The sequence below is a fragment of the Empidonax traillii genome, unplaced genomic scaffold (genome assembly GCF_003031625.1).
Source record: "Empidonax traillii isolate 1590-97213 ecotype Southwest subspecies unplaced genomic scaffold, ASM303162v1 scaffold149:size904812, whole genome shotgun sequence".
Classification (NCBI taxonomy): Eukaryota; Metazoa; Chordata; class Aves; order Passeriformes; family Tyrannidae; genus Empidonax; species Empidonax traillii.
In genome coordinates, this window is record NW_020955342.1 from 587,651 (window position 1) to 613,365 (window position 25,715).

The following is a 25,715-nucleotide window of genomic DNA, read 5'->3' on the forward strand; positions in this document are numbered from 1 at the left end:
CTGCAGTTGTAATTACTTTCTCATAGTTAGGGAGTTAGCGTATAACCAAGAGAAAGGGATTTAAGCCAGGACTTAGGACTGGTGTCTTGGAAAAGTGAAGAGGATTTTTGGTTTTGTAGTTGATGTTATGGTGACAAAACTGAAGCATGGATTTAACAGTTAATTAAGTTTCTTAGCATGTGTTTTCCCACCTTTTACACTGGGTTTTTGTGGAGCTGATGAAATACCAGTCTCACTGAGCCATACTGTAAATTGCATTTAGTCATATTTTTTTGCCTACACATTATTCTCATCATAGTATTGATGTTAATGTGCAATGCGTACTGCTGGAAAGTGTACACCTCAGTCCAGCATTGCATCTAAATAAAAGAATCTTTTCCATAATAAATGAAGAAACATCTTTAAAGCCTTGTTGCTGAAGCCAGGGTTAATGGTATGGTGTGGATATTGGTGTTGGGCTCTCAGAGCTACAGCATGCTGTCTGAGATGGAATATGAGGCTCATCCTTGTAGGCTGTGTCCACACAGCCTGTAGATTTGTAGAGCAAAGCAGTTGTTTCTGAGAATCTGATGTCCGCACAATACATCTGATAGGGGAATTTATCCTGGAATAGCTCTTCCTGCAGACTGAGTGCCAGTCAGGTTGGGATGTGTTACGTATGCCCCTACAATGTCCTCAGGTTTAAGTTCATCCCAGTAGTATCTGTTTTGTGCACTTCACAAGCTCTCTGCAGCATGAACCGAAGTGTGCTAAATGGGGTAACTGGGACATTCACGTTTAAAGTACTCTTATGCCTAGAACAGGAAAACCCCTCTGAAACCTGAAAGGTGGACTTTGCATTTTTGGCTTGCCCACTTGTGTGTTGACTGGGTGGCTGTGTACTGGCATGGGAGCTGGACTGGAGTCCTGCCTCTCTCCTGGGATCACACAGGCTTTGCAGCATGGCTGGGAGCTAGAAGCACAAAGTGCTTTGGGTTTGCTTGTTTTAATTGCCTGCGCTAAGTCTAGGTAAAATGGGAAAGAAGACACTTTGCCATGTAAAAAGGTGGAAAGTGGGCAGTTCCGTTTGTTGAAACGTAACAGGGCTGTAGCACTGTACCTCTGCAGTGATGCTGTTTTGGGAGGGTATTCTGAGCTAGATAATGATGGCAGCATCTTTCTTGCAGGCTCAAACACAAAGATGGAGTGTCAGAAAATTACCAATTTTGGAAGCCAGCTTCTTCGCCGGAAAAATGTTGACTGCACTCGAGAAGATAGTCGGCTTTCACGGTGCCTCAACACGTTTGACTTGGTGGCTCTGGGTGTAGGCAGCACTTTGGGTGCTGGTGTCTATGTACTGGCTGGAGCTGTGGCACGGGAAAACGCGGGACCTGCCATTGTTATCTCCTTCTTGATTGCCGCCTTGGCTTCAGTGCTGGCCGGACTCTGCTACGGAGAATTCGGTGCTCGAGTTCCTAAGACGGGATCAGCTTATCTCTACAGCTACGTGACTGTGGGCGAGCTGTGGGCCTTCATCACAGGGTGGAATCTAATCCTCTCCTATGTTATCGGTAAGTATGGTGGGTGGGCTGCGGCACCCTAGATTTAGTTCAAGGTGGCAGCCTGGTTTGTAAGGTTAGCCTTGTTTGAGTGTCTCTGCTACTGGTACAAAATAGATGCTTTACTCTTGCACTCACAGAGGATTATTTCAGGACTCATCTGTGGGGTGTGTTGTTGCTGGCTCCTGTCAGTCAGCAATGTGAGTGGTATGCTACCGGCTGAGGGTTTGTCCTGATGCAGGCTTGTTGCTGCTGTGACTTCTGAATCTCCACCTCATCCCTTTGGCATCCTCTAGCTGCTGCACACTTGCCAGGGTGCAAAAACGTGTTCCCTCTGCTGAGAAAGGAGCTGCAGATGGAAAGATGTTTTTATACAGAGCATTTGTACTCACAGCTGATCAAGGATTAGTTCTGGTCCCTTTGGGATCTATTTAAAGTATCTGGAGATCAGAGTTTTGTCTTGTGAATGGCTGCAGAATTAAGCTTAGGATGATCTGCAGGTTCACAGTCTCTGGAAAGTACAAACCAAATCCCTTCTAAGCCTTTGACTCCCACTAGGAGAGGCCCTGGATGAAGCTCAGAACATGCGCTGTACAAGTCAGCTGGTACATTAAAACTAAGCCACACTTTGCTAATTAAGGATTCATGTCTTTTCAAGCATGTTCTGGGCAGCTTGCTTGTCATCACGCCTGTAATTAAGGCTGCAACCGACTTGCCAGTTGAGAGTAAAAGCTTACTAGTTAAAGTGAAAACTGATCGTATGCTAAATTAATAAAGGAATGGGGTCTTTTTTTAGTGCATTTTATGGGATATGTAAGTATTACTTTGGAATTTAGTTTCCATGGAATTCACCTTCCCATGGAGGGTAAGATCATATCAAGAACGACATAGTGGCTTAGCAGCTGTTTGTCTGGGGTCGTGCTGGCTCTGCTCTGTGTGTTACCTGAAACATTTTCCTCCTTTCCTCCTCCTCTTTTTTATTTTTCTCTATTTTTTGTAAAAAAAAAAAAAAAAAAAAAAAAAGAGAGAGAGAGAGATGAAAAGCCAGAGTCATTAAACTTATCTCCTTAGGAAATCGGAGTCCTGCTGTTCTTTTGTGAATAACATTCACTGCAAGGAGGGGATAAAAATAATTTTTTAAAAAAGTGAGCATATAATTTCCTCCAGACTTCTAAAATGGACTCTGCTTAGGCTACATGTAGAAAATTTGAACAGACTTCTTGGTGATTTTTCTTCTGTTCCAGAAAGGTAATGATAAATCGTCTCCTTCATGCTCCTTATCTAATTGGTTTTGGGTCCCTTCCTACCATGATACTGGACGACCAAAATGACTGACATAACTGTGGATGCTGTCCCAAAACCTGATTCTGCAAATGCACGATGAAAAGATTTGCCTACTAAATATTATATGCTCAGGATCTGGGCTCAGAGTGGTATTTCTGAGACTTTTTTTTTTGCCCTGTCATAATGGCTTTTGAATGACTGCCTAAGTTTTTATTTCAGAGTTGGCTGCTCAGTGTATTATCACAAGGCAGAAAATTCAGTAAAAATTAAGTAGATCTGCTGATGTGTTCAAACACAACTTTCTTGCTTTTATTTCAATCCTGTGTCAAAAATGTATGTTTGCAAACTGGCTTCCTCATAGTTTGTGAGGAAGGGTGGCTAAGGAGGAAAAACAATTGGGGGAGGATATGAGGTATAGGAGGTCTCTATCTTATCCACCCTTTTTCCCAGTGCTAATTGCCCCTCCTGTGAACAAGGACAACTCCCAGCAGCTTCAAGGGTGTGGAGGAGAAAGATGTGTTGGCAGGCACATGCTGCACTTCAGAGCCAGGGGTTGAGAGGGGCAGAAAGCCAATTTTTTTTTCATTTGTTCTGAGAAAATGCCAAGCAGTGCCACTGAAACTGCATCTCTAAGGGGCTCAGCCTGGTTGATGTTTTTATGCTGAAGTTCTCAGGCATTTGTTCAGAAAGTATTGTGGGGGTGGAAAAGAAATCCTGAGATCCCGGGATGGGTGGCCAATAGCTTTTAATTAATTGAAGTGACTTGGCTTGGGGAAAGGCTGGTATGAGGTCCTGGAGGTGGGTGAAGAGGAAAAAATGGGTGTGCAACTGATCAGTTAAGATCTAGACAGAAGGAGAAGGCGTCCAGGACCAAGATCTTCTCTGAACTTTCTTCTGGGATGATGTGGGTTTGGGGAACCATGCAAGATTGTGGGAGGCATTTCAGGAACTGGAAGCTGGTGGGTGCTGGTAGTATGATGAGTTTGATGGGTAACAACATCCCTGGTGAGTGGCTGCTGCTGGGTTTCTGGCACTTGGTGACTTTCTAGCCTGTCTGTGCCTGTTCCTGCTGTGAGTCTGGCACCCGAGCTCAGCATTTCTCCTGGGGGTGGTGGGCTGTAGGCAGGAGCCAGATCAAATCTGGTGAGGTTATACTGACACAGTCCTCCTGGGTACAAGTTGAATGTGTTTGCACTGTGCTCTCTAGCAACAGCAAGAGATTATCCAGATGTCTGTGATGTTGGAAGAATGTCGGATTCCCCCTGCTCCCTCAAGGCTATTGGTCACAGAGAGTTCAGGGTAAATGGCTGATAGCTACATGGAACTGGCATCCAAGCAACTGGCATCTAATATAACACATGCAGGAGCTGGTTGTTTCTGTCCTAGAACATGAAATATTAGAGCTAGGACAAAAAAATTAGCATTAAAACAGTATTTTTCCTCAAATCGTGCCAAAGTTAAGCTGAAAAATTGTAATGTGGTATACAATAACTTTTGGAATTTTTCAAGATTAAATCGATGGCAATGATGTCCCACCTCATTAAAGGTGTTCACGCTGTGCACTTTGCTGTCTCAGTGAACAGAAGAGCCTCCGAACAGATCTGTTCTGCAGCTTATTTTTATGCTGTTGCAAAGCTGGATTGGGGCGGTGAGTGTTCCCAGGTGTGCTGCAGGTGCTGCCCGCCGCCGCCGCTGTGGAGGATTTAGCTGTAGGTGAGCATGGACATTGTTTAACATGATTGCAGGTGCCGGAGTTGGGACCTGAACACCCACACACAGGTGAGTGTGTCAGAACAAACTGTTCTGGGTGGAAGGGGGCCCCTGATGGCGTCCCCTGAGGAACTGCTCTGCAAACCAAAACTAAGCCAACCTCTTTTCTTAATTAGGTAATTATGTACAGTAGTAATTATATCACGCAATTAGGTGCAGTTATATATAGTGTACTGTATGAGACATGGGGAGTATGATGGTGGCCACTTTAACACAGGACATGGAGAAGTTGGCTTTTACCCAAACCTACTTATTTTACAAAACGCTGTCACTGTCTGGTGGCAGCTCTTCATTGTTATTATTTCAGTTCTCTGAAATGACTCTTATGGCCCAGACAATGTCCCTGACTTGATTGTCTTAAAACTGCAGGTTCAGTCCTCATGCCAGCAAGCTGCACGAGGTTGAGTGCTCTCAGAACCACAGCAAACAGCGGACCCAGAGGGCAAAGTCTGAGCGCTTGCTGCAGGCAGGAGTCATGGCACTTGCTGGGATCATCACCAGCATCCTGCAGTAGGCTGACTTATGCTCAGATAACTTGTAAATTGTGTTTGAGTCTTTATCCTGCTTGGATGCTCTAGCACCAGAGGTCAGAGCAGACCTTCAAGTCACCAGAGAGCAGAGCATGCAGAGCTGGGCGAGTGGTGTGGTCTAGGCTCTGGTGCTCCAGTGTCGTGCTGCTGGAGGGCAGCTGGCTTCTGTGAGGTCCTTCCGCCTGCCCTACAGTCACCCTGCTGGGGCTGGCAGGGTCTTCTGCCAGCACAACACTTGGACCTCTCTGGTAACAGAAATTACCAAGTTTGGGGCAAGGTCAGGCTGCTGGGTGTGTAAGGAAAAGGTTGGTCTGGGCAGTATATAAGGCAGAGTTGAGGTTTATGAAGAAGCCAAACTAAAAGGATTTCTTTTTTGTCTTGTCAGCTGGGCATCAGCCTGAGACCCACCACCTGTGTGCATTACCATCAGAGCAGATGCCAGGCATGAACACAGGCTGTGAGCTGTATATGCAGAGAAAAAGGCTGCTCCCAGCACCTGGGGGCACACGTAGTGTTGCTTTGAGGCCCTCCATGCCAAAAAACCTTCCAAGATGCCCCTAGTTGGGAACATGTGCCAACCACAAAGGGTGATCTCTGTCCTTTCTGTCCTCTGGCAGGAACCTCAAGCGTGGCCAGAGCCTGGAGTGCAACATTTGATGAAATCATAGGGAAGCACATTGAAGAATTTTGTAAAAAGTACATGACGATGGATGCCCCTGGAGTGCTAGCAAAATACCCAGACATCTTTGCTGTGGTGATAATCATCATTCTAACAGGTGAAACACTGGGGGGTTGTGAGTCTTGGACCTCCTTGTCCTGTAATTTCATTGTTTGCTTTTGGAGTGGGCACAAAGTCATGATTTATTTTAGACAACATATTAGAGACTCTTTCTTTCCTACAAGTGTTGGATTGACCTATATAGCTGCTGTGGAGTTAGCACAGGGCATAGCCTGTTTACAAGGTTTTTAATTAGAGGGGAGAATTCTCAGTATTTTTTGAGCTACTTTTAAAACCTTCAATCAAATTTTATATAAGGAGGAAAAGAAAAGATGACTTGTTATCCTCAATCAGGTATGGAAGTTTAATCCTTCCCTCCACAAATCCTATTACACAAGAATTTCATACAGTTGGTCTATTAACCTTATTCCCCCTTTGATAATCTGCCAGTTTTTGCTGCCTTGAGATACGAAAGTGATGAAAAAAACCACAGACTCAGTTACAGTCTCACATACTACTATTTTGTTCTTTAAAAATATATATATGGGCTTCAGTTTGCAGAAGTGAATACAAGTCTCCAGAGGAATAAATGTGTAATAAACAGTCAAGGTGTCTTTTCTTTTTCTAAAAATGTGCCAAGGCTTTGATCATAATTTGGAAAAGTTTTGAAAATATGTAAGATCAAAATCCTTTTGAATGTTTACCTCTGCTCCAACTGGATCTTGCAAAGTGTTACCAAGTTTAGGCGAATTTGAAAGATTATGCTTCTTATGTACTCCTTTGTGGTTTGCAGAACGCAGCTGCAGTGCCACACTAGCAAGGTTATCCTGACATTTCCTACTGATCAGAATGGCCTTCCCATGGCCCGAGCTGTGCTCACGAGCACAGGCCGCAGTAAGCAAGGCATGCTTTGAGATCTGGGTTTGCATTTGGATCTAGGGCTATATCAAGGGCTGCTGAAGTCAATAGCAGCCCTTTGTTTTCAGGATTACATCTGAATGGGTGAGAAGATTTTCCTCATTTTTCATTTGTGTGTAATTGCTCTAATTGCTCTAATTTCAAGTTAGAATCTAGTCTTTCATCTCAGATACAATTTGGAAATTTTATGACTCCTTACTTTAACAATACTAAGGTGTAAAATTATACAGATTACTGATGGCTTTATGCCCCTGCACAAAGCAAATTCCTTTGATTTTAATAAAAAATGCAAGCCATTCTTTTCTAAAAAATAGCTGCTGAATGAGCAGCTTTAATCCCAAGTTTATTTCTACTTGCACTATCTTGACCTTCAGAGTTCTACTAGGTACCTTACAAGTTTTCATGGGCAGGTATGCAGTCTTTTGAAATGCTTCCCTAATATGGCTGTGTCAGCTTATTTCCTGTCTTAAAAGAAGGAAAGGTGAGTGCACAGGATGCTCTCCTCTCCTTGAAGTCCTTTAAAGGAGTAGCAGTAAAAGGACACCGTGTTGTTCTTGTCTTCTCCCTCGGGCCCATATGAAGTTTTGTTACCTTCTCCCTCAGCCTTAGATTTGGCTTAAAGGTTTCAGTTCTTAAAAATTGGGCACCTGAAGAGCAAATGCAAATTATGAGAGCTTGTTGTTCTGAGGAGCCAAGCTATGCCTCAGTGAGATTGTGTTTGCCAAAGCCTGTAACCATGCTCTTCTTCAGATAGATTGTCTTAAGACCAGGCTGAAGTCACGCTCTTGCTGAACTCACTGGCAAAGCTCCTGCTGATTTAAATGGGAGCAGAATTCCCAAGGTGCTACCTTCTTCTGTGTCTTCAGCACTAGAAATAGCTACTAAAAGTAGAATCCTCCTGGATTTGGTCCCTGCTCATACTTCCCCCTCTTTCTAAGGAAAGTTCACTGTTTATCATGACTTCTGCATTTAGTCAAGAACTCTTAGACAATGTTCCTTCATAAAAAACCAGCTCTGGTACTTTTTCTGGGTCTCTGGGTAGAGTTCCAGGCTGTGTCTAAGTGGCAGAGTGTAGCATCATGAGGTGGCATTCAATGTGCTGGAAGTGTTAGCAAAGCACTTTACCAGCAGCACATGCCATATGAGCATGCTGGGTGGGAAGATGTGTCACATTCTGCAGTAGTAATGTCTGGGCTGGAGTCCTTATCCTACTTCTGGATGGGTTACACCTGGGCCACTTGGCTTTGTAGAGAAACGAGGCATGGTAAGTTGGGCAGAGCACGGCATGAACAGAGTTGGGCTATGTTTGTGAGCCCCCAGCGCCTGCTGCTGGTGGCAAAATACCTGACTGCTGTGTTTTCTCCAGGGCTTTTAATCTTTGGCGTGAAAGAATCTGCACTGGTGAACAAAGTGTTCACCTGCATCAACGTCCTAGTCCTCGGCTTCGTCGTGATCTCTGGTTTTGTGAAAGGATCTGTTAAAAACTGGCATCTGACTGAACAGGACATTTATAACACCAGCCACAGCATTTATGGAGACAAGTAGGTTGGATCTTTTCTTCTCATCTCAGAAGCTGGTGCATTTTCAATAGCAAGCTTGTAGAGGGTGTTGCGGGGTGAATTAGAAAACTGGTGAATGGGATGGCAGCCTCCTTTGCCAAATACCTTGGAGGCAAAGCTGGCTTTGGTGGGTGCTTGCTGAAAGCAGTCTGTACTGATGGGCCAAAACTGCTAGGAGTAGGCTGTGTCAGTGTGGGCTGTGCTGCAGAACTGACCATTTCTAGCCTCATGACCAATGACATCCAAATTTGAGAGAAAAGAGCTCTTTAGACAGCCTCCTACTCAAGGCTACACCAGGCTGGCTCTGGTTCCTGTATGAATCCATGTCCAAGTGTAGCTGTGTACTTTGTTTGGATGTTTGGGCATTATCCTTGGGGCATTGTTGTACCATTTGGAGACTTTGTTCCAAACACCTCAATAAAATGAAGGCAAGTTGCAGATTATTTTAATGCATTGCAGTAAGCATATCACAAATCTGGTTTTAATGACATTTTTCTACTTGGCCAAAATTCTGTCATCCTATATATGATTAAAATTAAGGAGCTTACAAAGCTCACTAGTAAGACAAAGCTATTCATTTTTGCTTGAGACTCTGCAACACAGAACGAGGGCCTTTAAATATCTCCATATACATCGACTCAGTCCTGGTTTGCTGGGTAACCCTTTATGCTGCCCTGCAAGGAAGCAGAGTTTGGTGTAATCTGTTGAGATTCATAAATGTTGTGTGGGTCAAATTTAGCTTGTGTAAAAGCCACTCCTTGAGCCTCTGCAAAATTCAACCTGCTGTGAACAAATTGCTTCTATAGGACAGGTCCCCCCTCCTTCCCTGCTGTTATTCCTATACAAGAAGCAATTAGAACCATAGTTTCAAAGCATAGCTCTCTGACTTGTAGCATTTCATATTTTTGTAAAATCTGACTGGGGTTTACTTTACTTTATCACTATTTCCAGAGTAATCCATATTTGAGTTGTGCTGTTTCTGTGAGCCAGTTTTCATCTAAGTCTCAACAGAGTTTCTACGAGAGAGACCAAATGCTTACACCTGATAAGACTTGCAGATTTGGGATTTACTTTAATTGCCTTAATTCATCTTTACAAAGGCTTTTCACTGAAAAAAGTGACTTAAGTCACTTGAACTGAAGGGTTTGTTTTTTATTTGTCACTCAACACAGGCTTGTGGATCTGGAGTACCAATCCAGAGTGCACAGTGATCAGCATGTGTCTGTATGTTGACTTAAATGGACTTTGGATAAGGCTCAGCAAAGCATTTGGTGTGTCAGGGATGCAGGCTCCACTTCTCCCTTAGGGTTGCAAGCATAGTTTGAATGGCACAAGGAATATTGAAGTTGAGAATAGAGGATTGGATGGCTTTTAAATAGTCATGGCACCCTGCCATGTCACCTCTCTTATGTCTATTTACCTACACTTTATTCCAAGTCCCTCTTAAATGAAAAGTGTATGGTTTACATGTCTCTGTCTTCAGCTTTTAGAATTACATTGTGTTTTTTCAAAAGCTTCTTTTTCAATGAATATGTATATCTACACACATGCAGTAAGTAATATTAGGAGAGAATTTTAAATATTCATGCTATTTTCTCCTTGTCTTAGCCAAGACATATTTATCCACCCCACAAAATGGGTGGTGGGAACAAACCACGAACTGTTTTTATTTTGTGCATTCCCCAGCCTGTTGCAGACCAGTCCAAAGCTCAGCAGTGGGTAGGGCTTAGCATTTTGCCTGGTATTTGTATGCTAGCATGTGAAAGGGAGAGCCTGTTCCTTCAAACTTCAGCTTTGAATTTAGTTATGGGCTATGTGAATAGCTTTGTTACTCCCACCTAGGCAGGATCACTTCTAATCCAGTGCCATGCCTTTTAGTCAAACACAGGAAGAAAAGCTCTACGGTGTTGGAGGGTTTATGCCTTATGGATGGAATGGAGTCCTCTCAGGGGCAGCCACGTGTTTTTATGCTTTTGTGGGATTTGACTGTATTGCTACTACAGGTAAGAGGGAAGATGTCTTCTTTGTGGTTATGAACCTGGTTGCTGGTAGACTGACTTTCAGTAATGTTGCAGAGCACAGATAATAGGGAATTCAGGGCACTACATTTGTTGCCTCTCTGAACCTCAGCTCAGCTCAAAGTAGACTTTTGGCTCATCTGCTCCTAGCAGTGAAAGTGCTGAGTTTGTCCAAGTCCCTGGATGCCCTAGTGCTGACTTCTAGCTGCTGTGGCTGGCAGACAGGCTGTGTAACCCTCGAGCTTCCTCCCTCCTTCTTTGCCTGTAGGGCCCAGTCTTGTGGATGGTCACTGATGGTCCATCATGTCCAGTTTTACCAGTTAGGCAAACAGGGAAGGCCCAGATTTAGATACCTGGTATGACTGGGGAAGTTCGAGCCTCTAACTCCAAGTGATGCTTTAATAAATAGGTTATTTTGGAATAGGGTTCTTCAGGGCCTGAAGAAGCTCTGATGGCTTGGAGTATTTGAAGAGCCAAAGAGAGAAGAAGCCTCTGGGGAGTCATCTGCACCCTAAAGCTGTGCCTCAGAATCAGGGGGAGTTTTTATCTGTAAAGGTTAAGATACCTCATTTAGAGAGAGAAACCATCAGCACTGTCATATTTCTTCTGGCTAAGAAGATACTCAATTCTCTGTAGAAAGTAGATGATCCTTGATTTCACATTTGGCATGAATTGAGTTGCTTCAAAGTTGGAGTAGAGGAAGAAGGAAATCATGACAAAGACAGATAAAGCAATACTGCCTCTTGTTCCAAGCAAGGAGTTTCAGAAGTGCTGGCTCCATTACTCCAGCCAGCCCTAGAGCCTCTCTTGGTAAGAGAAACACATTTATCTGCCTTTGACTTCTAGGTGTATGGATCTGTGTTTATTAGTTCATTCTCCTGAAAGGTTAAACCTCAAGAGCTCTTGCTTTCAGAGCAGCCTTTTGGGACAGGGAAGGCACAAATCTGTTTTGTAATTAATCAGTGCCTGAACTTTGATGAATTTTGGTTTTTTTTCACATTTCTCCCTACTTGGTTGCTGAAAATTTCCCATAAAAACTATGGGGGGTCCTTTTGTCAAGAGGGATTTTTAAAGTCCCGTATGATTTTCGGGTGCTGTGCCTTTTCCCAGAACTGGGCACCTATGGTGCCTTGTTCACGGTATATTAATTCTGGTAGAGACACTCCTGAAATGGTCATCCAAGGATTTTCCCTACAACTGCACAATAATTTCTTGTTCCATCATTTGTGATCATTGAACCCTTCTTGGGTCTGCACCATCAGTGGGATAGAAGGAGTATAAAAAGATAATCTGTTTTGGGAAAAGGACTCTTTTTAATCCAGACTGTTTCTGTGTCTGCATTTACAAGGCTTCCACAAATGTGGGAGGATTGACAGGAGCAGAGAAATGGGAGCAAACAGCTGTAGTATGCTAAGTGGATGGAGCAGTCCATTGACATCATTATGGTCAAAGAGAACCTCAGTGCCCATGAAACCATTGGAAGCCCCAGCCAGCATGCCCTAGGTTGGGATAAAGTTCTTGCTTGATATTTAGCTGATATTTAAATTTCTTTCTTTTAGGTGAGGAGGTAAAAAACCCTCAGAAGGCCATTCCTATTGGCATCGTGGCATCTCTGCTCATCTGCTTTGTAGCTTATTTTGGTGTGTCGGCTGCCCTGACTCTCATGATGCCTTACTACCAGCTGGATACCAATAGCCCTTTACCCAATGCCTTTAAATATGTGGGTTGGGATGGAGCCAATTATGCAGTGGCTGTCGGTTCCTTGTGTGCCCTTTCTACAAGGTAAGACACTGCCCTTCCTTTTTGCATCTCTCAAGGCAAACGTGTATCTCCAGCTCCTGTAAAACATGGAGCGGAGACCAAGCATGAAATTCAGAGCTATTGACTTCAGAAGGACCAGGATTTCACCCTATGATAGATGTCTGAGGTGCACGTGACCAGTATCACTTCAGAAACTCCCATCTTAACAGAAGACCCAGCAGGTGTATTTCAGGAATATAAATAGGGATTGAGTGACTAAATCATGGAGGCAGCTACACAGTGGACATCCTGGCATGGTGGATGGAGAGCAGACTTGTGTCAGGTAGTGCAGGGTGCATCTTCTGGAGCATATGGGGCTTACCATATTCAGGGCCATCTGTCTGCAGATTATCTGCAGGGCAGCCACCTGGATGGGAGGCAGGGGAGGCTGGAGGCAGAATATATCATCTTCTTCTGCACTCAGGAGGCCTATTTCTGATCAACTTAGGACATATTCAGTTAGGTGAGCAACTCATAGAGGCTCACAGAAGTTACAGCTCTTTTACTACCTGAAAGTCACGCTGGTTTCATGCCCCGTGGGTAAGTTTAGGTGTCCGAAATCATAGAGCTGCACCTCATTTGCCAGCTATCAGTAATGTGAGCATTTGAAGGGGGCCCATGAAGAAGAAGCTGAAATGAACGAAAGCCACCTGTGTTCATACTACCATAAACTAGCTTTTGTTTATGCGCCTGTGCTCAGCAGGAAGTGATATAAGTAGATTATTTCTCCCTCCTGCATCCGTAGTCTCCTTGGCTCCATGTTTCCGATGCCTCGAATAATTTATGCTATGGCAGAAGATGGACTTCTCTTTAAATTCTTGGCTAAAGTCGACGAGAAGAGAAAAACTCCGAGAATTGCAACAATGACATCAGGAGCTGTTGCAGGTAGGATCAAAAGACTTGCACAAATCTGAAGAAAGGAGACATGAGCTCATCCTTGGGGCAGATAAGTCCGCCTGACTCTTAGCCCACTTACTAATCGGATCTATTGCACAGCACGACATCCCAGAGGGTGCCCTGGGTTTCCAGGGCATGCCCTGGAGGGTCTGGGTGAGCATGAGTAGCTTGCTGTGTGCATGTTCCTCTTTCTCAGAGCTCATTGCTGCCATCCTGTCTCATGTCAAGAATTGCCTTTATCTGCTCCCTGAATGCTCTGCAGGCCTTAAAAATAATTAACTCCCTGCAAGGTGGAAGCCAGTGGTGCCCCAGCATCCTTGTGGCTGCTGGCCTGGCTTGGCTAAAGACACCTCACCACCTGGGGGTAGCAGGTCTGCGGAAGACGCTAGAGCAGCCGGAGACAGGCAGAAGACCCCTGTGGCACTGGCATTTGTTAATCAGTTAGTCGCAGCTGGCAGCCATCCTGTTCCCTGCTTCCTTCTCCTGGCCCTCCAGAAATACCGAAATTAAACCTCCCAGACAGCAAGGATGAGTGACTTACCCTGTTCTTGCAGCCTCCCCCTTCCTCAGGGTACCTGGCAAAGAGGGAAGCCTTGCTGCTTCCTCTTTACCTTTGGCTGCTATGAGCATTCCTCTGGGATGAGCCATTGGTACAAGAATGTGCCACCTTTGGTGGGGAGCTGCTGCAGGACTGCTGCCCTGGGCTCTGAGCTCCTATGAAAGGGCTTAGCTCCTGTTGCTGAGACTCGCAGAGCCTCCTTACAACCGCTTCTCCCACACCTTTCTCTTCAGGTGTTCTTGGGTCCATACTGTGGTGGGGTAGGAAAAAGAGCCATAGAAAGTATTAAAAAGTGCTTTGCAGTCCCTTCAGATCTCATCTGAGGGGTCCATAGTGCCTAGGACCAAAGCCCACATGAAGCTGCAGGGACAGCACTTGCCAGCTGAGTTTGAATGCTGGGCTGGTTGTTGGGGCTCCAGGTTACGCATTAAGGGCAGGCTGGGCCAGGCTCAGCTCTGAGGTCCCTGTACTCTGATATGACTGTTTGCATTACCTGATGTTTGTTCTCTGCTTATTTGCCTTCTGAAGTCAAATATATAATTTGCCCTATATACAAAATTCTGTACAACCGGGGTTGCCTGCTGAGGGTGTGTAAGCAGGGTAATCCCTAAGGGATGGCAGTCTGTAACTTTTTCTGGAAACACCCATGACAGGACATGCTACCTGAAAACGCCCTCCTTGATGCTTGGTCCCACTGCATGCACAAGCTTGGTTTCACCCCAGCTGAGCTGAGACAGAAGGCAGCAATATATTGCCTATCTTCTGTCCCCTCTAGCTACTTCCAGAAGATAATTGTGGCTTTAGGGGTGCTGTGGCTCCACTGGGGGACTCCAGCAATGAGGCTGTGGTTTAAACTGCTGCTCATTGTTGGTACTTGGGTGAACATACCTGTATGAGACGAACAGGCTGGCATTTGCTGTAGTAAGTGGTTCCTCTTCTTTCAGCTAGTGAGGCTGTGCTGGGACAGCATGCAGAGGCTTGGGGTATTCACGTGCCAAGGCCTGCCTCTCCTCATCTCAGGACATCTTGACCTCCCCTGCCAAGTGCTGAGCGACAGTAACATGTGTCCTGCGTCATCATTAGCACTCCTGAGATGTGCGTGTTGTGCCATGTTACTGATTTTTCTTTTCTCTCGCCTCCTTCTCCTGCAGCTGTTATGGCCTTTCTTTTTGACTTGAAAGATCTTGTGGACCTCATGTCCATCGGGACCCTCCTGGCTTACTCCTTGGTAGCAGCCTGTGTGTTGGTACTGAGGTAAGAAACTGCCTTTCTTGTATCACACTGACAGAAATCCATGCAGTGATCAGATGCCCTCATAGTTTCTATAGGCCTAGTAAAACTGTGAGCATCTCCAGCTATAAGCATGTGAAGAGCTTGTTTCTCTGAGCTCAGGGGGGATTGTGTTAGTTGTATCTACAGCGAGGTCCTCTGAACTTGGTTAACCCTTGGTCTGTGCCACTCCTGCTGCAGTCAACTCTAAATACCCTGGGACATGTGCCAATGAATAGGGATGAGAGATGTGTGGTCCTTGTCACCACTCTTGTTCTCACTGGGAATATACTTTCAGGTTGTCTTATTTTTGAAAGGGGATTCAAGATAAAGTCTAGCAGCAGCAGCAAAAAAGCTGAGCATGTGTTTGCAGGATCAGTGCCTCTGTGTCTTTTAGAAGTGCTGAGCTCCCATAGCCTCCCAAACCTAAGCTTAAAATTGAGTGTCTTCTGTGCTTGGCACCTCACAGATGACAGCACTCTACCAATGAAAACTGTACTGTGAAGATAATGTTACTGAAAAATACCTTTGTGTGTTCACTGACTTATTCAGAGTCAGATGGAGGATTTCTACAAGCTCACAGCAAATGCACTGAATTAATAACAGTCTTGCAGCAGGTGAAGGGCCAGTGCTGTACTGTAGTATCATTGGTTTGTGTTTGTGCTCTCCTTCCTGCCCCTTAAAGATCCTTGCCAATTTTCCTTGCCCTTGTTACTTTTCCTGATTTCCCAGCCCAGTCTTTTCCTCAGATCTAGAAATGGCTTTTTAATTTGTTTTTGCCAGTACCTATTGCATGACATTGCAATCCACTGCGGATTGGCAGAGCTGACAGCCTGTCTTGTAGTGGCCCAGGCAGCTGATTTGTCTGCCCTGTTGACTGCCTAATGATATAGCAGGTGAATTGTTTCCAAAGCTATAAGATCCTGACACTAGTTTCTTGCTGTGATTAGACCCAAGGATTTCACTGCATTTCTCAATTTGCAGTGTTTCACAAATGTCTTCGTTGTAAACACATCCCCAGCAGTTTTAAGGTATCTTGCAAAATGGCCCAGTCCTTTAGTCAGAATTTTAGGTGAGTCACAGACAAAACATTCTGTAACAGAGAGCTGAGGCTGGAAGAGTGGTTTTTCTTTATGAATCCACATGGTTGTGTGTCACAGCCCTTTTGAATGTGCTGTTCACACAGGCAACAACCATCTCTTCCTCCCCTGTGTGGCAGCAGACAAGGTAGCAGAAGAGACTGGGATGGAGGAGTACAAGGCACCAGGAATGTCTCTGCAGAGTGCGATATCTGCTCAACCACCTCCTTTCCAAAAGGCAAGAGCTGAACTGCCACTGATAACACAACAGCCTGGTTATGACTATCTGTCTGTCCCTCTGCTGCTTCCTTCTCCAGTCCTGTCAACCCATCATGTTTTGGTGACAAGGATGACAGTGTTTACGAAAGAGCACCGTCCACTTTAAAACACTTGATGTTACAACCAAGCTGTAGGTGACAAGAGCTGACCATATTTGCTTACGTCATTATGATGTTATTCCTCAAATATCCCCCTGAAACAGAAGGGTACAAACATTATGTGGGCCCGTTCTGGTGCTGTAGTGATCTGGGTAGCAACCATGACTATGCGTGTGGCTTTTAAATGAATGGTACCCTGTGCCAAACTGGTTGGCTCTTTGTGTCGTTTCCTTTTCCCTAGGTACCAGCCAGAGCAGCCTAATTTGGCATACCAAATGGCTAGGTCAACAGAGGAGACGGATAACAACGAGTCTGTGAGCACCAGTGAGTCACAGGCTGGATTTTTACCAGAGGAAGAGGAGAAGTGTTCCTTCAAAGCTATACTGTTTCCCCCAAATTCAGACCCTTCCAAATTATCTGGCTCAGTGGTGAACATCTCAACCTTCATCATCGGTAAGCACTGGGCAGTGTGTCTCTGGAGCACAGAGCTGGTAGGTCTTTGTACTCACCGTGGTGGGAAAACTCACCTCCTTGCTGTGATTTTGATGAGCTTTTGTAATGGCCAAAATAACTGAAGATCTACAGATTAAATTTCTGACTTGAAGAGAAATCCACAGGTGGGGGGGTATGTGGGGGACATGTCTGTTATGGTTAGTTTTTTCATGAGTTGCTGTTTTGTTTGCCGACCTTTCAGATTCTGCTTGTGGGTTGTTGTGGGTTTACTCCTGTTTCTAAAAAACCCTCAGTGACCTTTGGTGTCTGTTCACAGGTTTCTTTATCGTGTGCAGCTGTATCCTGACTGTCCTTATAACAAATATTGCAATATATGTATGGATTATCGCTGTCATCCTTGTTCTCATTGTCAGCTGCATTATATGGAAACAGCCTGAAAGCAAAACTAAACTCTCCTTTAAGGTGAGTGTCCTAGGACCTGTAGCTGAAAAACAGCTGTTTTGGGAGGTGCTTGGAGGAGGAAGTGCATGTTGGCCTGTATCAGAAGGGTAGACTTGGCCAAATATAGGCATGATGTGAACTTTTCTATCCGGAGAAGCTAGAAAGGCAGAATCTGCTGCAGAGGTGTGGCTGGAAGGGAAGGGAAGAGCAGACTCTGCTTTTAAAAGCAAATGGTTTTAAGATAAGGTAGAGAGAGACTGGAGGAAAGGGGATAGTTGTGAAGGGTCACATCAGATCATGGATACAGAAGGCAAAAGAACACAAGAAGCAAACTTGAGTGTGAGGATCAGAGGGGTACTCACTAAAAGGCTCAAAGAAAGTGAACTTTCATGTCCTCCTTAGTCCCCAGGGAGGCTAAGGGATGACCATTCTCTCTTTAACTGCCTTAAGTATGAGAGACTGCCATTTTCCTGCCCTGTCCAAGTACACTATCTTTTCAGTATTAAACACTGGGATGTTTTTTCCCCCCAGTATAATCCTGCAAGTCATGTTTTATAGTAGTGATTTCAGGCTAGTTCCCCAATTTATTAAATTAATTTTGGATTCTAATTCCATCCTCTAAACTGCCTTCATTGTGACTGCTCTTCAAATACAGTTTTTCAGTAAATTCACTGATTTTAATCATTTAATCCAGCCAGAGTTGTCCAGGGTAGTGTTTCCAGCTCATTTTGGGGGTTATGGTCCCAGAGGTAGAAACAGAAATGTTCAGGAGCAGAAAAGAAAACTTAGGAACTCTCATCTAGACTGTATTTTCTAAACTTGCTTCTGAGGAAGTCTCTTCACCTTTCACTCAAGGTATTTTATGCCCTTTTTTTTCCCTCAGCCACTACCCTGTCCAAGAAAAAAGAAATTAGACCTATTACTTCTCAATCTGTAATCATAGAATCATTTAGGTTGGAAAAGAACTTTAAGTTCATCAAGTCCAGCCATTAACCCAGCACTGCCAAATCCACCACTAAACCATGTCCCTCAGTGCCACATCTACATATCTTTTAAATACCTCCAGAGGTGGTGATTCCACCACTTCCCTGGATAGCCTATTCTAATGCCTGACAACCTTGTTACTTATCTCCTTGCTATTCTTTAGACGTTCACAACCTGACTGTGATTTTTCTCCTAAGTCACTCTGGAAATCCAAGGCTCACCTGTTTGCCCCCCAGTTGTTTTTCTGTATTTTTTAACAGGTAATTTTTCTCCCTTTTCCAGACTTCAGAGACCTTATAATTCTACCAAGAAATCTGAGATGCTTATTAATAGTTCAGAGATCACTTTTGCAATATCTGGGTACATAACTCACCCACCTAGGGAAATTTTATTTGTCCCTACTGACTTGACAAAGCCAAATTTAGAAAAATATTCTTCTTTTTTTCTAATTTGTGTGTCTGTCTCCTTTCTCTAATAATGTGAGCAGCTGCTTACCATAAATTTTTAGGGGGCAATGCTTAGATCAAGAAAGGCCCACAAGGCTCTTTCTTTTTATAAATCTCCTTTTCCCTTAGGAGTGAAGTTCACTTTCCTCTTAGTTCCACCATATTCACAAAGTTTTCTATTGTTATAATTTGTCTTGTTTGATTTTTATCTTTACATGTCAGTGCTATTTTTTTTATATTCTTATTTTGGCATTTTGGCTTTACTGTCTCATTCTTCTTTGACTCTCAGACCACTAAGGCATTCTTGGCAGAGCTGCAGTCATCTCTTGCAATATTTGCTGGTTTTCTTCTGCTTTGGGATAATTTTCTCTCTATTGCTAAATTACCTTGCTATCTGTTGGATGAAGTTCCTTAGATCCCTCCTCTGACATTCCCCTTACCTTCATCTCCTGGTCTTCAATAGGTGCCTCTCCTTGGTTTTTCCTCTTCTCTCCTTCGCCCCACAAGTATTTAGTAGTACTGCTGAAATTTGCCTCTTGCCTCCTTACAGACCACAAAACAAGCTTCTTAAAACAGATGAGCAGCATTGTTTACATCCCACTCCCATGGTGGATCGATGTCCTCCTTTTGGGTTTAACCTTGCCTTTTCTCAGATCTGACAACTGAAGACTTGGTAACAACCATCACTTCCCATATACAAGGGATGTGATGTTCTTTCCTGCCCATTGTTCCATCCCTGTGGATGTAATGCATCCCTCATTCTTTTTCAGGTACCTCTTTTGCCCTTTCTTCCTGTTGTGAGTATTTTTGTGAATGTTTACCTCATGATGCAGCTAGACGTAGGCACATGGATACGGTTTGCAGTCTGGATGCTCCTGGGTGAGTTAGAGAGTAAAAAATGCTGTGTTCAAAGTTACTAGGTTTTGTTAACCATGAATTTAATGTAGCATTCCAGGGAGTGATTCTGCATTCTGATCATCCCTGGGCAACCCTGGTGACTTAACTCAAGCCATTTAGGCTGTGTGTCTCAAGCTTTGTTTCAAATTCAAGGGTCTTGAAGCCTTTGTGATGACAGCACAACAACCTGTGAACCATCTTATGGTTCTTGTTGCCAACAAGAAACCATAGAGCGTTTTTTGGTGACTGGCCTTGAGCTGCTGTCCATGTGGTGGGGCTTGTGGTTTTGGAGCTGAAGAAGCTGAGAACATCCCAAAATGTTCCCAGTAGCCATGTGGATAAGGCTGAATTGCCTGAAATGCTCAAATGAGCACCCCATTTGGGGCTGGGATAGATTGACTTTTAAAAACTGGTGCCTATGGGCTTTTTTTCCACCAAGGATGGTAGTGACTGTCCACAAGAAGCTAACGATCAGGATGGCTGGGCTTACACTGTTGTAACTTGTGTCGGTGGGTGTGAGTAGGGTTTTCTGTTTCCTTAAAGAGCTAATGGTAACCTCTCCCCTTGGCTTCCACAGGCTTTATCATCTACTTTGCCTATGGAATACGGCATAGTGTGGAAGCCACCTACGCAGCGTCAGCAGATGTGGAGAGAAACACAGATGCTGGCTCAGACAACTGTAAATGACTGTGTTTGGCTTACAGGCAACTGGTAGCTGCAGTGAAAGAAGCTTTGTGGTGGGCATCCTGAACCAGATTGCATCTGATCAATCAGTAATGCAGGAATAAGAAAGTCTAACGTGGGCCTCCTCAACCCTTTTGCTGCAGCTTGCGGTTTGTTTAGTAGCACAGTTAAAAGGGATCACAAGGAAAAAAGCCACAACCCTGGAATACTCCTGGTGGCACTGTCAGCTCACCTGGGGCTATGTGCTTCCCTCTCTCCCTCTCCTGTTTTGTTTTTTTTCCCCAGTGTGTAGAAAGAGAACTGCTTCTGTGTGCCAGTTAACCTTAAATGCTGCTATGAAACCAAGCCTCACAAAGGTCTTTCATTCAGTAGCCCTGAGAATTACCTCCCCAGAGATGCTCTACCTGATTATACATGGAGCAGATTTTGCAGTGCTACTGTCAAGCGTAGACCAGATCCATACTTCACACTATGTGACCTGTACCCCACGTGTACGCACAAAAAAAGGCTCTCGCCAAACACTAGATTTTGCTGGGTTAAGAAAGCACCTGCAAGATTTCATTCTTTAAATTATTAGGTCTCATAGTTTTTGTTGTATTTAACTTTTTTTTTTTTTTTTTTAACTACGTACTGATATGCTTTAAAGCACAGCGCTGCTGTGAAATGTTGGGAAGGTTTGTGGTTGCTGTTTGTCTGGTAAATGGTCGCTCGCCAGCACACTGGGAACGCCAGCAGATATTGCTGCTGCCTGTACACTCCACAGAGGGATTGCCAGGTTTAGTGAGGAAACTCTGTGGTGCAAATACTTGAAAGGCTTGAAAGGAATGGGTGCCTCCAGAAAGCTGTCCTACCTCTTTGCCTCAGAAATCACCAGTGGTGTGGCTGCAGTGGTGAGGTGGCTGGCAGAAGTGAGTCCATCTCTGACAGCAAGTGAAGCCCTATTTTCCTCTCCCCGCATCAGTTTTGGGTGCTGGCCGCGTAGCATTAGTAAAGGAGTTGGCCGTGGAATGCATTTGGTGTTGGCGGGTGGAATGGATTTCTGCCATGGGAAGGGAAACACAGAAGGATCCTCAGGGTCATGAAGTTCACACATGAGCAGTGCTGGTGTCTGCCCCCTGGCTGCAGAGAGGTGCAGGGGCTTCTCAAGTCCCAGCAGAGCATGCAGCCCAGAAAACATCACTAAGCTCTAGGGTCTGACTTGCTGAGGGGAACTTTCCCTTTGGGGCTGGAGATCATCTCCAGAGCGTGGCTTTAGTGAAAGGTTGGAAATTTGGAGTTGAGGCCATGGGCTGTGTTTGGTTGGCAATGTCTTTGTTTTGCTGCAAGGTGAATTTTTTTTTTTTTTTAATTTTCTAATAGCTTTCCCCAGCCAAATTCATCCACTACCCTAAAAAAGGCTTGTTAAAGCATCATGAAGATGGGCCATGCCCATGTAATGCCACTGATTTAAATTCGTGCTTCAACTTGTACTGAAAAACAAATCATAGAATCTTGGCATGGTTTGGGTTGGAAGGGACCTTTTGAAGATTATCTAGTCCAGCCTCCCTTCCATGGGCAGGGACATCTTTCACTAGATGAGATTGCTCAAAACCTGGACCTCAAATGCCTCCAGGGATGGAGCATCCCAAACAGATACTGCAGAAATCCCCTCTCCTGACTGAGTGGATGCTTTCCTAGGTGTCCTCCATACTACTGCCTCTGAACACTGGACAATCTTTAATCTATTTGTCAGCATGGCTCTTGCTGATGAAGCAACAGGCTCTTATCCCAGTCATTCAGTTGGGGAACTGAAGAACAGACCCTTGCATGACTTGTCCAGGTTCTCACCAGGCATCTGGTGCAGCAGAAAGGAGAATCAAACCATTTCCTGGATTACACGGCCGGACCGTGGACCATCTCTCCCATGTTTCCAAGAAAGACTTTGTAGCCTTTCTGCCCACTGAAGAGTTTTAATCTTGGCTTCTTTCTAGCACGCTGGGAGGCTCTTGCCAGGATTGGAGTTTGAGCGAGTGAAGGCAGTGTTTTCATTGCCTCCCAGGTGCACTTCAGGGTGTATTTTGAGTGTAGTTTCCCCCGAAAAATTAAGTTGGGGTCTGCTCCACTCACTGGGTCTTGACCATCTGCCAAGCCATTGCACCTTATGCATATACAAAGTCTTACTCAAGCAGGGAGAGATGAATATAGAAATTAGAAGCCTCTGTGTTGAAGTCTGTTTTGTTTAAACACAGGCAAGGTCAACACACTCCGCAGCCTCCCAAAAGACACTGAAGATGTGGAGGGAGGCAAGAAGATGAAAACGCAGAGGGGAGCAAAGTTTTCTATTGTACTAAAAATGTCAGGATGTTTTTCCCTACCTGGTTACCAGCTTCTGAGCAATTAAAGCATTAAGCAAAATGACCATTTAGGGGTGAATTCTGACTGGAAGTGTGTTTCCGAAGAAAATTACTTCAACATACCAGATTTCTTTCTGTATGTAAATTTTTTTTTATGTAAGTGTTAACTTATTTGTGTTGTCTGGTTTTTATATTCCATTACTTTGTTTCAGCTTTTGTGACATATAATAGCAACACATAGAAGAAGAGAAAGTCCTAATGGGGACCATTTTTCTTCAGTTTCTTTTTCTCAGAGAAGGTTCACAGGAAAACCCTTCTATGTTAACAGATTTGGTATTTAAATGTGCCCTCATGTGTACCAGCCCCAGAGCCGCATGCCATAAATTTTTTGGTAGAGTTGAGGGCCTTTAGCTCTGTCTCCTGCTGCTCCATCATGACTTCTTCAACCCATCAGTTCCCTGGTGGCGAGTGCTGCTGTTGATCTTGTTCGTTGTTGCTACTCACCGGATACAAGGAGGTGGAGGGAATCTGCAGCCCTGCACAGTGACAGGGAACTGCAGGTGTCTCCCTGGCTCTCTGTAGACCTGCTTCCTCTGTGTCCAGCTGGACCTGGGGGCCTCCTGGCCTCCTCTTCACATGTCTAGACCCAGGGAGTGGGCTGGTGAGGAGGTGATGCATTTGACACAGCTGCATACTTCTGCCTCATCCTCTCCTGCCTGCATCCATCCACCCCTTGCTTGTACATTTTTTTAAGCTGAAAGGCAAGTCTGACTGCCTCTTTCCAGGACAATGTCAAGGACTTTGCTGAATAGAGGGATTTTTACTATTTTATGGGTTTTTACCATCTTCTGCCTCCCTGCTGATGTCTGCATGTAACATAGATCAAACCAAGTATCTTTGGAGTCATGCAACTGCTGCTATAACCTTGCTGTTGTGGATGATATGCTTTCATTAATTTGAGCTTTCCTTTGTGAATAGTTTAATCATTATTTTATGATGTGAATATTTTGTAGAGATGCAGAGCGTTTTGTTGCATGAAGAGTTGGGAGTGGAGAAGCAATGCCTTTGATTGGCAAAAAAACAGATCCTGGCATGCTTGATATTTAGGGACGGGCTCTGACCCAAAAGAGTGATCTTGTTTTAGCATATTTGGTTGCTCCCAGTTCTGCTCACTTGAAGTTTCCTTCTGGGAAAGCTGTTGGAAGGGTCCTACTGACTGCTGGTGTGCGGTGGGCAGAGGTTGGCAGCACTGAAGCTGCAACTCGCGGTTATATAGCAAGTCTGAATATGTAGCCAGCCAACCCTTCTCAATGGAAAATTGCTGTCAAAACAGTTTTCCTTCCCCCCCCCCCCAAAAAAAAAGAAGTTTTTTTGGTTCTAAAGTTACTAGCTTTTGCTTATTTGCTTACAATTTTCATTCTTCTCTCACTGAAAGTCATTACTGACTGGGTTTCAGCTTCACTTTGCCCTTTTCTCATCCCTCAGGGTGGAGTTTGATGCTGCTCTGGGCAGAGAGTGTGTGCGCTAGGAGTCGAAGAGCTCTGCTGCATGAGGGGGTGTGGGGCTGCCCCCCCTGCCCACCAGTACTGTCTGGGCATTGTGGGGGCTGGGCTGTGCTGCAAACAGATTGCTCTGGGTTCAGAGCCATATGTGCTTGGTCATAGCAGGGGGAGAGGGGGCTGGAGGGAAACACACCGGTGGAACTGCTGCTGGTGCTGACACCACACACTGCTGTTTACTGCTGGGGTTTTAGAAGGGTAAAGTTTTAGCTGTGAGTGCCTGCCATGGATGCTCGTACTCTTCATCCATTCAAGAAAAACAAGCTCCTATTCGTGGTATACAGAGAGTACCTGTCACTGCCTGCTGCCTCCATTCCTACTTACTCAGAGACCAGAAAGTGATATGATAGAATACTATATTTGTAAAATCTGCTTCTTTAGTGATTGCATTTTATATACTAATGAATTCCAGTGGAAATTCTTAAATCCACCCCTGAGGAAAGCCACGTGTAAGTGAACATCGCTGTCATCTGCCCAAATGAACGAAGAGTGACAGGCAGGTCTGGCAGGCGTGAGGGGCTTGCATTGATGGGGAGGAGCAGGAATGAGGCTGGTTTTCATGCAGCAAGCTCCCCTGAAATCCCTTTCCTACATTTATCTCAACACCCTCCCCTTTCAAAGCAAACCTCTTCACTCTGGCAGAAAAAGCATCTCTTCCTAAAGCCTTGGATAATGTTGCGATGTCCGCTGGGCTTGACTTTCCAAGCAGGTCTTGTTTCTTCCTTCTCCTTGTGAAAAAATTGCACTTATTCAAGGCTAAATTTGTACGTACACAGTGAACTGATGCTTTCTCCTCACAGCCACCTCAGCTTTCCATAGGGCTGCCAGCCTGATGTGGGATGCCAACCTGCCTGCATCCCAAAAGCAAGCAGAAGGCAAGGCTGCCTCCATGGTACCATCAGTTGTGCTGCCTGCTGCCACTTGCCTCATGTTTTATCATTCACTTCCCATTCCAGCAGCAATCCTTCTGCCATAACCCCCCTGGGCTGCCTTACGCTCTACCTTACAGTTGCAGCTGAGGTCCCACTGGGAATCTGACACCCAGCTGGAAAATAAATGATCCTGGAACGTCTCTGCTAGCAAGAGCCAGGCCTCGATTCTTCTCAGGGTATTTGCTCTTGGCTCACACTGCAAAACATGGGGGTCATCTGAGACCTGGCAAGCTCCGACCAGCAAGAGGCACTTTTTCATCCCAGTGCTGTGTGGGAGTGGTTTTGACAAAGTGACTCGTACTTTTGGGACAGCAGTGGGAAGCAAAGGGTTCCCTTGCAGCACTTGTGTGTTCCAGCTGTGCTGGGTGCAAGGGGCAGGAGGAGCTGGTAAAGCAATTTTTCTGACCAAAGCCATGGAAGAGTGTGTATTTTTCAATTATTAAAATTACTAAGCAAAATGTAAATATCTTTCTGTTCTCTGATAGTCTATTTTCCTAATGATTTTCTCAGAATTTTTTATGGGTGTGATAAGTAGTTTTAATGCTTGTTCAGTAATCAAATCTATTTTTTGTCATCTTTATCTTTGCTTCAGTTTGTTGGTTTTTTGGTTGTGTTTTTTTTTTTTTTTTTTTTTTTTTTTTTTTTTTTTTTTTTTTTTTTTTTTTTTTGT

The 25,715-nt window shown here is 44.6% G+C and overlaps 1 protein-coding gene across 5 annotated transcripts in view; it reads left to right on the top strand.

The window, feature by feature from the left end:
- The window catches only part of SLC7A1 (solute carrier family 7 member 1), a 45,133-nt gene extending 19,606 nt beyond the window's left edge, over window positions 1-25,527 (top strand). For 3 of the 5 annotated variants that reach the window (XM_027884574.1, XM_027884575.1, XM_027884576.1), the window contains 11 exons: window positions 1,167-1,550; window positions 5,740-5,898; window positions 8,125-8,299; window positions 10,196-10,320; window positions 11,895-12,117; window positions 12,881-13,020; window positions 14,743-14,845; window positions 16,558-16,769; window positions 17,086-17,231; window positions 19,411-19,519; window positions 20,115-25,527. In XM_027884574.1, coding sequence (XP_027740375.1) covers window positions 1,181-1,550; window positions 5,740-5,898; window positions 8,125-8,299; window positions 10,196-10,320; window positions 11,895-12,117; window positions 12,881-13,020; window positions 14,743-14,845; window positions 16,558-16,769; window positions 17,086-17,231; window positions 19,411-19,519; window positions 20,115-20,224 — 1,872 coding nt within the window. In that variant the 5' untranslated portion in view covers window positions 1,167-1,180 and the 3' untranslated portion in view covers window positions 20,225-25,527. Of the gene's footprint in view, window positions 1-1,166; window positions 5,631-5,739; window positions 5,899-8,124; window positions 8,300-10,195; window positions 10,321-11,894; window positions 12,118-12,880; window positions 13,021-14,742; window positions 14,846-16,557; window positions 16,770-17,085; window positions 17,232-19,410; window positions 19,520-20,114 lie in introns of those variants that run through there. The other 2 variants (XM_027884578.1, XM_027884577.1) reach the window with 2 other exon arrangements.
- Window positions 25,528-25,715: the final 188 nt, after the last annotated feature.